This window comes from Bos indicus, chromosome 4 (assembly GCF_029378745.1).
Source record: "Bos indicus isolate NIAB-ARS_2022 breed Sahiwal x Tharparkar chromosome 4, NIAB-ARS_B.indTharparkar_mat_pri_1.0, whole genome shotgun sequence".
NCBI classification, from domain to species: domain Eukaryota; kingdom Metazoa; phylum Chordata; class Mammalia; order Artiodactyla; family Bovidae; genus Bos; species Bos indicus.
The window spans coordinates 26,800,505-26,813,168 of NC_091763.1; the positions used below are offsets into that span (position 1 = coordinate 26,800,505).

A 12,664-nucleotide genomic window follows, 5' to 3' on the forward strand; every position below is an offset into this window, starting at 1 on the left:
ACTGAAACATGAAATTATTTTAAAACAGGGAAGCTTAGGGGAATTCCCAGGTGGCCTTGTGGTTAGGATTTCAGGCTTTCACTGCCCATGGCCCAGGTTCAATCCCAGGTCAGAGAACTGAGATCCTACAAGCCATGAAGCGTGGCCAAAAAATAATTTAAACAATGAAACACAGACGCTTAGAAAGTTCAGTCTTCCCCATTTTACTAGTAGCACCAAGAAAGCATTACAACTCTTCAATGGCTGCTAACCTAAGCCAAATTTAATCAAAAGATCATCTCCTAAAATACTGTATATTATCAACAGCACTGAAAAATTATAAGGCTAATCTTTCCCACAAAATATCACACTAAAGGTAAAAATAAACTTTTGATACTTATCTTTTTTTCCAGACCTAATACTGCTAATGACAACAGAAGCTTATTGATGTACCATCATCTCTGGGAATAAAATTAACTACTGGAGTGAAAAAAAAAAAAAAATCTGTGGGATATAGAAATACAAAATGAACTACAAACTACTAGAAATAAGTAGTTCATGAGCTAAAATCAGCCAATAAGGACTGACCAGGCACATCATATGCCAGGCTCTGTACACATTATCAAGTACAAATACCAAAGTATGAAGTTCCTCAGAGTCAATAAAGTAGGACAGGTAAGTCCTCTATTACCACGTTTTCACACAACAAAAGCCACTCATCTACACATATTTCTATCAGTCCAAGTAGGAATACTTCCCACCGCCCATTAAAATTTCTTCCTATCCTTAGTTCAGCCCACAAAGATGCCCAAACTAGTCCCTGACAGCTGACACTGGAATTTTCACAGGACTTCAAGTGAGTAGCTTCTAAGACATTTCCTCAAATCCACAAGCCTCAGAATTTATCTTCAATGACACCCAAGAGCATACACCACAACACCTGACTGTGTGAGGTCAAGTACCCAGTTAAATCAATTTTGTTCTTCCCCTTAAAGTACTGCTACAGAAGGCAAACTCTGCTTCTTCAAAAAGTCTACTTTTTGCAATGGACATCAGACAACAGAAAAGGGAAACTGACTGGCTAGTCACAGTTGCCCTACTTCCATTTCAGGACCAAGGGGAAAAAAAAAAAAGAACTGTTCCACTGAAAGTACCAAGGGAGCCTTAAGCAAATCAAGAGGACAGATGCTAAACTCAACTTTCTGATTCCCACGATTTAAGCGAAAGGTGAGGGGTGTGCGATAGGGCGTTAATATAACCGGGCTACCCAAGTGTCCCCTTAGACAAAGAGGTCCTCTGCACGAAGTAGTCAAGGTGGGGGCGGGAAACCAGCCCGGCTGGCCGAGTGACAAACCCAGGATGCTGACCGAGTTGGGAAGTGGAGGGCCCTAGAGGCCAGGGACACCAGAAGGGAGACACCTCGGGCAAACCGTAGGGGAACAGGGACCAGCACGAACGCAAAGAGACCGACGCTGCCACAGAGCAACGCGTAAGGGGACGCCACGAAGGGAGCGGCGAGTCAGGAGGCAGCGACAGCAGCAGGGAGACCAGTGCCAGGGGCGACGGGCAAGTGGCAATCGCGAAACCAGAGGCACAGGCAAGCCGGAGGTGGTGGGACTGTTGACTCAGCACCGCTCCTATTCAAGGGGCACTTGTAGGATCCCCGCTGCTGCTCGGCCCCGGGGGCCTGCTACCAAAGGTCGGGCCCGCCAGCGGCTGAAATGATGTTATCTGACCGGCCAGCGCCGGCCCCTTCCCCATTTCACAGGTAAACACTGGCCGCCGTCGCCGCTTACCTCTGTTAACATTATTACACCCCGGGGAAGTGAGCTCCTCCCTAGCCTCGCCGCATGGCAACAGCCGTAGCAGCAGCGAAAACTGCCTGAGCCGCCGCCAACGGCGGCAACAGCTCCTTCAGTCCTCTCCCGGGCGGCGGCTTTACTCGGCTTCGCTGGCTTCCCCCCTGCCCGGCTGCTCGCGACGGACGCGCCGCCATCTTGGAAGAGCGACGTCCGCGTCTCCCTGCGACGTGCGCTCCCATTGGCGGGCGCAGGGGCCGCCGGCGTCTCGTGACTGTCGCCATAGCGCCGGCGCGCGGGGAAACGGAGGCGGGCGGCTGAAGACCAGCTCAGCGCTAGTGGCCAGGGCCCCGCGGCAGGGCGCAGTGGCTGACTTGGGGCCGCCGGGAGGACAGACAGGCCCCACCGTGGGGCCGGCCCGGGAGCGGGCGCGAGCGCCCGAGGTGACTGCTTATCTTCGGCCGCACGCCGGGGTCGGTCGGCCCTCGGGTGAAGCGGCGGAGGCCGAGGCTCCGACGGCTGGCGCGGAGGACCTCGCGCGTCTCGGGTATAAGGAGGCAGAGGTCCAGGAGAAAAACTTCTTTCTCGCATTTCCCTGGCCCTGCGGCGACCTAAGAGCAGCCGGAGGATGTTCGTCTTTCTCCACTGTCTGTGGCTTAAATATGATCTGAAACTGCTCCCTGCTCAGTCCTTCTCCTAAACTTTGCCAGAAACTTTCCTTTGTCCTTACCAATCCTCAGCGAGTTCTCTACTGGGGTGCGCGACGGGTAGTAGAAGCTATACAGGCATATCAGCTTTACCCATATCGTAGCAATTAGACTGTCGCTGATTCGATGATTGGCCAGCACCTGTATAACGATGAGGGCTTGGTTTTGCCCCTCATGAGAAATCTCTAAAAAAATAAAAGCCAGTTTTGCTTTTTAACTGAGGTCTGTACAGCTCTACTGGCTTCTTGATGCAATGTGTGTATGTGTGTATATCATAGCAAATTTCAGCAGGTATCATTGTAAATAGTCATGACTTAAATGGGACAGAGCTCTGGAACCCAGCATGCATAGAAGCCCTGAAACAGACACTGTTCTAAACCTGAAACTAGATGACTTACGATGTGTGAAACAAGGCAGTCACTTCTACCTGAATTGTAGTGAAAGTAGTTTACCTGAATCTGCTCTCTATAAAGTGTGTTACCCTGTTGTAAGAAACCAGTTTCCAAAGAAATTGACAAGTTTTCACATTTGACATGCAGAATCCTTCCATCTCTTTTAAGGGGATACGAAGGCATTTCCGAAAACTAAGACCAGTAGAAGTTCCTCTCTAGTGGAGTCCCCGTCCCCCTTCCCTAACGGTAGTACTATTGTGTAAAATGAAATTTACTTAATACATTACTCTTAAATTCTCAAGGCGTTACGGACCTTGTGTTACCTCGTGTCCTCATCAAGGAAACAGGATGGTTCATTTTGGTAGTCAGAAATTAAAGATAAATCCTGATTTTACTCACTTCAACTAATTGAGGCAAGTAATTTTGTGTTGCTTTGATCTACATCTGATACATAATTTCCATATTAAAGGACCAGCAAAATTACGACCTCTGCAACAGAATAAAATGTGTTACTGATATTGACAGCATAAGCCATGAATAGGAAATAAGATTGGAAAATACTATCTGGCCTAAGACACTAAGGGAAATGAAGAGATACTAGAGACAAGAACCTGGAAAAAGACAACTGTTCCAATGTATAAATAAAACAGGAGGCTCATTAATATTTAAGATACCAACTAGTAAATTCAAACTGTAATCTAGGTGTCTGCCCTGAGTAATTTTGTTTCACATATTTTTCCCATTCCAGAAGCAAGGCATTTTCATTTGTTTTAAAGGTGGTAAATTAAGTGTAAACACAACTTGAGGTTTGTACCAACCTGTAATATGACATGGGTATACTTTTAACGTTTAGGAGTTTGTAGACCAAAGAGCAAGTCAAAATCATTAACTCCAAGTTTTCTTACCCAGAGTTCTTTCTGTGACCTAAAAAAGCCCTTGTGCTATCTAGTCTCCCCAGTCCCACCCCACATCCACCTCTCTGACCTCATTTCTACTAAGCATTGCTCCTGTAAGCATGGTATCCTTCTAGCCCTGGGGCCTTTGCACTGACTGTTTATCTAGAAGCATCTTTCCACCAGATACCCACATGGCTAGATCTCTCACTTCTGTTCCATCTTTGCTCAAATGTCATTTTTTTCTAAGGAAGACTACATTTAAAATGTTACCCCTCCCCCAGCATCCTCCTAAAAGACCCTGAAAGGAAAAGGCGTAATTAAAACTGAATTTTAAAAAAATCCCTGGTGTTGAATTTTTTTTTAATTGACCATTGTGTTTTCTTATCTTCATGTTAGTGGGGGAATTTCTTTTACTGTCAATAGAATGCCAGAGAGAAGTTTATGACAGAATTGTAAGCTGAGCCTTTCCCTTAACCTTACGTAACTGCTGATATTTTCAATGGCGGTAATAGGATAGGGGGATAAAAAGATAAAATATGTTAAAAAAAATTTTTTTTCCCTCGAGCATGAGTTAAAAGTTATTTTGTTAGCAAGGGAAGCAACAAAGTAAGAGACTTATGGAAGTTGGGAAAGAGAATGCTTACAGAAGCAGCTAGCTTAAAAAAAAAAATAAAAAGTAAACATCTAATTTGGCACAGATTGCAGTTTCATTCCATGTGGTCTTAAAAACATCCTATCACTTGTAAAGGAAACTTGGGACAGGCTGACCTAAGATGCCAGGTTTTTTGGCTATCAATCAGAAATTTAAAACAACAAAACAATCCATCTTAAGAAACATGATAAGGACACAGCTGTGGTTGTAACTGCGAAAGGTTTAATTCCTCAGCAGCCAGTTCGTCCAGTTAACACAGAAAGGATGACAAAAAGGTCAGAGGCACAAATCAAGTGTGTGATGCTTTTAAATAGGGCATTGCTGGTGATTTCTAAACCTTAGAGCAACAATTCAGAATATCTAGTTTGTCTTTTTAATTTTAAAGCAAAGAAAAAAAATTATTCTACATATTCAGGTTGTCACATATTGGCTGTAATCCTTTCTGAGAAACTGGGAAAGTGTAATGTCAATCTCCCAAGCAAATTCCATCTATCGAACAGTTGGCGCATTTAATCCTTTGGTTTCTTAAGCCATTTTACTAGCTACAGTTTATTCATGAGGCAATGTCATCAATGTCACCTATCACCTCCACTGAACATTAAATAGTACCATATGTTCATTAGTAAGGTCCAGTATGAGAGTCAGTGTATCAGTATTGAAATAATACATTGCCAACAGAAGAGACACGTTATAAAACAACAGCAGGATATCCTGATTCTTTTTTATAGCTTTAGTATGACACCAATAAGACAGAAATTTCAAAGTATTTAAGAGTGATCTGAAGTCTAGCTTCAACTAGCTCAGCATGTGCTTTTTTCTTAAAACAGTATTTTTTGAAGAAATACTGAGGCAACTCAAGGCTGAGAGAGGCAGATATAATACGAAGTTTCTCTAACATCACATAGAGCCATAAAATAATAATATTCACAGTTCAATTCAGTCCAGTTGCTCAGTCGTGTCCGACTCTTTTCAACCCCATGAATCGCAGCACACCAGGCTTCCCTGTCCATCACCAACTCCTGGTGTTCATTCAAACTCACGTCCATTGAGTCGGTGATGCCATCCAGCCGTCTCATCCTCTGTCGTCCCCTTCTCCTGCCCCCAATCCCTCCCAGCATCAGAGTCTTTTCCAATGAGTCAACTCTTCACATGAGGTGGCCAAAACTGGAGTTTCAGCTTTAGCATCATTCCTTCCAATGAACACCCAGGACTGATCTTTAGGATGGACTGGTTGGATCTCCTTGCAGTCCAAGGGACTCTCAAGAGTCTTCTGCAACACCACAGTTCAAAAGCATCAATTCTTCAGCGCTCAGCTTTAGCTCCACAATGGTACCAAGATCTTCATAGAAAGGACCTTATGAATATGTAGAGGTCTGTAGTGTATTTCAGAGGTTTTCCTATATCACTGACAACCTCAGTCAGTAATTTTTAAAACAAATATTTGTACACCATAAAAATTAGGCCCTGAGCACTTTTCAAAGAGTTATTTCTCAATTGTTGATACTGTTTTTCAGTGTATGGGCCAGGTGCTGAGGGCGGCATTTCACATACATTTAACAACTGAAAATGACTATCCCAGTAGATCTTAATAACCTCCAGGCTATGAGAGTTTTAGTAACTTAACTGAGATCACCTATCAAGGATACATGCTATCAATGTGATCCTGATGTTGACCTCAATCACCACCTCCTCTTTGAGTATGGTGTTTAGTCCCTAAGTCACGTCCCAGTCTTTGCAACCCCGTGGATTGCAGGACACCAGCCCCACCCCACCCCCAACCCGCATCCTCCACTATCTCCCAGTTTGCTCAAATTCATATCCATTGAGTTGGTGATGCTTTCTAACCATCTCATCCTATGCTGCCCCTTTCTCCTTTTGCCTTCAAATCTTTCCCAGCATGAGAGCCTTTTCCAAAGAGTCAGCTCTTCACATCAGGTGGTCAAAGTGTTGGAGCTTAATCATCAGTCCTTCCAATGAATATTCAGGACTGATTTCCTTTAGGATTGACTGGTTTGTCTCCTTGCAGTCCAAGGGACTCTCAGCAGTCTTCTCCAACACCACAATTCAAAAGCATCAATTCTTCGACACTCAGCCTTCTTCATGGTTCAACTCTCACACCCATACATGACTACTGGAAAAACCATAGCTTTGACTTTGTTGGCAAAGTGATGTCTCTGCTTTTTAATACGCTGTCTAGGTTTTTCATAGCTTTTCTTCCAAGGAGCAAGTTCTTTTCACTTCATGGCTGCTGTCACCATCTGAGTGATATTGGAGCTCAAGAAAATAAAATCTGTCACTGCTTCCACATTTCCCTCTTCTATTTGCAATGAATTCATAGGACCAGATGCCATGATCTTAGTTTTTTGAATGTTGAGTTTTAAGCCAGTTTTAAGCCTTTTTCACTCTCCTCTTTCACCTTCATCCAGAGGCTCTTTACTTCCCCTTCTGCATATCTGAGGTTGTTGATATTTCTCCTGGCACTCTTTATTCCAGCCTGTGCTTCATCCAGCCCAGCATTTCGCACGATGTACTCTGCAAAGAAGTTAAGCAGGGTGGCAATATATAGCCTTGATGTACTCCTTTCCCAGTTTGGAACCAGTCTGTTGTTCCATGTCTGGTTTCAACTGTTGCTTCTTGACCTGCATAACAGATTTCTCAGGAGGCAGGTAAGGTGGTCTGGCACTCCCCTCTCTGTAAGAATTTTCTAGTTTATTGTAATCCACACAGTCAAAGGCTTTAGCATATTCAAAGAAGCAGAAGTAGATGTTTTTCTGGAGCTCCCTTGCTTTCTCCGTGAACCAGTGAATGTTGGCAATTTGACCTCTGGTTCCTCTGCCTCTTTGAAACCCAGCTTGTACATCTGGAAGTTCTCAGTTCACATATTGCTGAAGCCGAGCTTGAAGGCTATTTGAGCATAGACTTGAAGTATGTGAAATGAGCATAATTGTATGGGAGATTGAACATTCTTTGGCATTGCTCTTCTTAGGGATTGGTATGAAACTGATCTTTTTCAATCCTGTGGCCATTGGTGAGTTTTCCAAATTTGCTGACTCATTGAGTGCAGCACTTTGACAGCATCATCTTTTAGGATTTTAAATAGCTCAACTGGAAGTCTGTCACCTCCACTAGCTTTGTTCATACTAATGCTTCTTGAGACCCACTTGTCTTCCCACTCTAGGATATCTGGCTCTAGGTAAGTGACCACACCATTATAGTTATCCAGGTCATTAAGACCTTTTTGTATAGGTCTGTATATTCTTGCCACTTTTAATCTCTTCTGGCTTGTGTTAGGTCCTTAAGGTTTCTGTCCTTTATCATGCCCATCCTTCTATGAACTGTTCCCTTGGTATCTCCAGTTTTCTTGAAGATATCTCTAGTCTTTCCCATTATATTGTTTGCCTGTATTTCTTTGCTTTGTTCATTGAAGAAGACCTTCTTTGAGTATAGATCTACATAAATTATTTCAAATTACTTTGCATAAGACACTTGTTTCCTCCATTTTTTATTGATTCAATCATTTGTTTGAGTATGTACTTACAGATATTTATTTTATACTTTGGGATAAATCCGATACTGACTTACTTGTTTGCTCAAACTGTCTCAGCTTTGGCCATTGGAAGTTCTTTCATTTGTCCTATGTCTTTTTAATATAATCCCATCAGTGTAAGATTTTTTTTGTTCTTGTTTTTAAATACTTCCCTAATTTCTCATACTATAAGATTCTCTAGGCTCATCATACCTCACTTCTAGAATCAATCATTTCTCTAAGGAAATCTGGTTCCTTTTTTGAAGAGTCGTATTAGAAACCAAGATCTGTTCTTGGTTTCTGGAAACACATCTAGAAGCTAGAGGTATTCTTTGCTACTCATGGTGTCCTTTCTTTTCAGCTCTTGTGGCTGAGAAAGCAAGGAAATGTATGCATGTACATTAAGCAGTAGATATACATCCATTATATGTATTTCTGTTTAGAACCATCTATTCGCATAGTAAACTAAGCATGAATTCATACGAATGTCTCCAACTCTAACCCATTACCAAATAGATGATTCTAGCCTGCTTTCTTTGCTTATCTATAAATTTTCACTCCAACAATGAGAAACCTGATTCCTATTATCAGCCATCCATTTCAGTTGTTAAATTCCAGTATGCATGTATAGCAGTATCAGAATCATTAGCCACAACCCCTTGTGAAATTGAGTATAGTGTCCAGGTGCAGTGTCTTTTATCTTTAGTCTTACAAGCTTCAGTCATTTCCAAAGTTGCTTAGTGCAGCACCTTTTCCTCCACTCCCTTCAGTGAGGTCATTTACAGTCTCTCGTTGCAGTCTACTTTCTTGAGATTCTCCCAACCTCCTCAATAATTTGAATTTTTAAGTTCATATACCTTCAGTTTCACTCTTTGTGCTGACTTTTGACAAATGTATAATGTCATATCATAAAGAATACTTTCACAACCCTATAAATAAAGAGAAATGCATAATGAAATTACTTTTACACTTTACATTTTTTCAGACCCAAACAACTAATGATTTTATAAAAGAAACTTCACTTGGATATAGATAGAGATATCTATCTATCTATATGTGCAGCATGCCAGGCTTCCCTGTCCTTCACTATCTCCCAGAATTTGCTCAAATTCACGTCCACTGAGTCAGTAATGCTATCTAACCATCACAGCCTCTGCTGCTCCCTTCTTATTTTGCCTTCGATCTTTCCCAGCATCAAGATCTTTTCCAATGAATCAGCTATTTAAGAACTAAAGTTAGTTAACTTTAAAAACTAAAATTTTTCAATGATCTTGTCCCGGATTTCTTATGTGAATCCTAAGAATAGTGATTGACATTTGACCTCCTGTATCTGCCTTCAGGCAAAGGAGGAAATGAGAAGAGGAATCAGTACTCATAGGCAGAACCAAATATATCTACTTATTTAAGGCTTCCCTCAGCTAGTTCCATTTTTACAGAGTAAGGAAAAAATCAAAGACTGCGTTTATATTGCTTCCTAATTTACTAGCTTAACAACAAAGGTAAAAAATAAAATTGTTCTAAGACTCACTAGTGTTTTTAAATGGTCACATATTACATTATTTAGCACAAGGTTAATAAGACCTGCCTTCACCCTTGCATATATGGTGATCTTTCTATTTTCAATAAAAATTTTAAATGTTAAAATAACTGTAATAGTTTTGGGGGGTTTGTTGTTTAGTCACTGTGTGTGTGTGTGCTTAGTCGCTCAGCCGTGTCTGACTCTTTGCGACCCTGTGGACTGCAGGATGCCACACTCCTCTGTCCACGGGAATTCTCCAGGCAAGAATACTGCAGTGGGTTTCCATGCCCTCCTCCAAGGAGTCTTCCCAACCCAGGGATCAAACTCAGGTCTCCCACATTGCAGGCTGAATCTTGACCATCTGAGCCACAGGGAAGAACTCACTAAGGCGTATCCAACTGTTTTGCTACTCCACGGACTGTAGCCTGCCAGGCTCCTCTGTTCATGAGATTTCCCAGGCAAGAATCCTGGAGTGGGTTGCCATTCCTTCTCCAGGGGATCTTCCCAACCCAGGTATCAAGTGTGATCTCCTGCATTGGCAGGCAAGTTCTTTACCATATGAGCCACCAGTGAAGCCTTAAGTGTGTAGATGTACATGCAATAGAATGGGATTAGACACATGCCACATAATATTGTCAGTGGAATGAGAAGAGATGCCTGAAAATATTTGCATTGTGGTCCTGTCTTTGCTATTCATGACGCTTAGTCATGTCTGACTCTTTGTGACCACATTGACTGCAACACGCCAGGCCTCCCTGTCCACCAGCAACTCCCAGAGTTTACTCAAACTCATGTCCATTAGGTCGGTGATGCCAAGCAACTATCTCATCCTCTGTCGTCCCCTTCTCCTCCCACCTTCAATCGTTCCCAGCATCAGGGTCTTTTCCAGTGAGCCAGTTCTTTGAATCAAGTGGCCAAAGTATTGGAGTTTCACCTTCAACATCAGTCCTTCCAATGAATATTCAGGATTGATTTCCTTCAGAATGGACTGGTTGGATCTCCTTACAGTCCAAGGGACTCTCAAGAGTCTTCTCCAACATCACAGTTCAAAAGCATCAATTCTTTGGCACTCAGCTTTCTTTATAATCCAACTTTCAAATCCATACATGACTACTGGAAAAACCATAGCCTTCACTAGATGGACCTTTGCTGACAAAGTAGTGTTTCTGCTTTTTAATATGCTGTCTAGGTTGGTCATAACTTTCCTTCCAAGGAGTAAACGTCTTTTAATTTCATGGCTACAATCACGTTCTGCAGTGATTTTGGAGCCCAAAAAATAAAGTCAGCCACTGTTTCCAATGCTTCCCCGTCTATTTGCCATGAAGTGATGGGACCGGATGCCATGATCTTCGTATTCTGAATGGTGAGCTTTAAGCTAACTTTTTTAAAGTGAAACTCTCCTCTTTCACTTTCATCAAGACGCTCTTTAGTTCTTCTTCACTTTTTGCCATAAGGATGGTGCCATCTGCATATCTGAAGTTATTGATATTTCTACTGGAAATCTTGATTCCCAGCTCGTGCTTCATCCAGCCCACCGTTTCTCATGATGTACTCTGCATATAAGTTAAATCAGCAGGGTGACAATATACAGCCTTGACGTACTCCTTTCCCGATTTGGAACCAGTTTATTGTCCCATATCTGGTTCTAACTGTTCCTTCTTGACCTGCATCCAGATTTCTCAAGAGGCAAGTAAGGTGGTCTGATATTCCTATCTCTCAAAGAATTTTCCACAGTTTTTCAAGATCCACACTGTCAAAGGCTTTGGTGTAGTCAATGAAGCGAAGTAGATGTTTTTCTGAAATTCTATTGCTTTATCTGTGATCCGGTGGATGTTGGCGATTTGATTTCTGGTTCCTCTACCTTTTCTAAAACCAGCTTGAACATCTGGAAGTTCACAGTTCATGTATTGTTGAAGCCAGACTTGGAGAATTTTGAGCATTACTTTGCTAGTGTGTGAGATGAGTGCAATTGTGCAGTACTTTTAGCATTCTTTGGCGTTACCTTTCTTTGGGATTGGAATGAAAACTGACCTTTTCCAGTCCTGTGGCCACTGCTGAGTTTTCCCAATTTGCTGACATATTAAGTGCAGCACTTTCACAGCATCATCTTTTAGGATTTGAAATAGCCTCAACTGGAAATCCATCATCTCCCCTAGCTTTGTTTGTAATGATGCTTCCTAAGGCCCAATTGACTTCACATTCCAGGATGTCTGGCTCTAGGTGAGTGATCACTCCATCGTGATTATCTTGGTCGTGAAGATCTTTTTTGTACAGTTCTTCTGTGTATTCCTGCCACCTCTTCTTAATATCTTCTGCTTCTGTTAGGTCCATACCATTTCTGTCTTTTATTGTGCCCATCTTTGCATGAAATGTTCTCTTGGTATCTCTAATTTTCTTGAAGAGAACTCTAGTCTTTACCATTCTATTGTTTTCCTCTATTTCTTTGCATTGATCACTGAGGAAGGCTTTCTTATCTCTCCTTGTTGTTCTTTGGAACTCTGCATTCAAATGGGTATATTTTTCCTTTTTTCCTTTGCCTTTCACTACTCTCCTTTTCACAGCTATTTGTAAGGCCTCCTCAGACAACCATTTTGCCTTTTTGCATTTTTTTCATGGGGATGGTCTTGATCCCTGCCTCCTGTACAATGTCACAACCTCTGTCCATAGTTCTTAAGGCACTCTGTCTATCAGATCTAATCCCTTGAATATATTTCTCACTTCCACTGTATAATCATATGGGATTTGATTTAGGTCATGCCTGAATGGTCTAGTGGTTTTCCCTACTTTCTTCAATTTAAGTCTGAATTTGGCAATAAGGAGCTCACATTCTGAGCCACAGTCAGTTCCTGGTCTTGTTTTTGTTGACTATATAGAGCTTCTTCATCTTTGGCTGCAAAGAATATAATCAATCTGATTTCGGTGTTGACCATCTGGTGATGTCCACGTGTAGAGTATTCTCTAGTGTTGTTGGAAGAGGGTGTTTGCTATGACCAGTGTGTTCTCTTGGCAAAACTCTATTAGCCTTTGCCCTGCTTCATTCCATATTCCAAGGCCAAATTTGCCTGTTACTCCAGGTATTTCTTAACTTCCTACTTTTGCATTCCAGTCCCCTATAATGAAAAGGACATCTTTTTTGGGTGTTAGTTCTAAAAGGTCTTGTAGGTCTTCATAGAACCATTCAACTTCAGCTTCTT

The 12,664-nt window shown here is 42.1% G+C and overlaps 1 protein-coding gene across 3 annotated transcripts in view; it reads right to left on the bottom strand.

Annotated features, from left to right (window-relative positions):
- SNX13 (sorting nexin 13) overlaps positions 1–2,008 on the bottom strand; it is a 147,902-nt gene extending 145,894 nt beyond the window's left edge. For 2 of the 3 annotated variants that reach the window (XM_019958506.2, XM_019958505.2), the window contains exon 1: positions 1,776–2,007. In XM_019958506.2, coding sequence (XP_019814065.1) covers positions 1,776–1,787 — 12 coding nt within the window. In that variant the 5' untranslated portion in view covers positions 1,788–2,007. Of the gene's footprint in view, positions 1–1,775 lie in introns of all 3 variants that reach the window. The other variant, XM_070787566.1, reaches the window with a different exon arrangement.
- Positions 2,009–12,664: the final 10,656 nt, after the last annotated feature.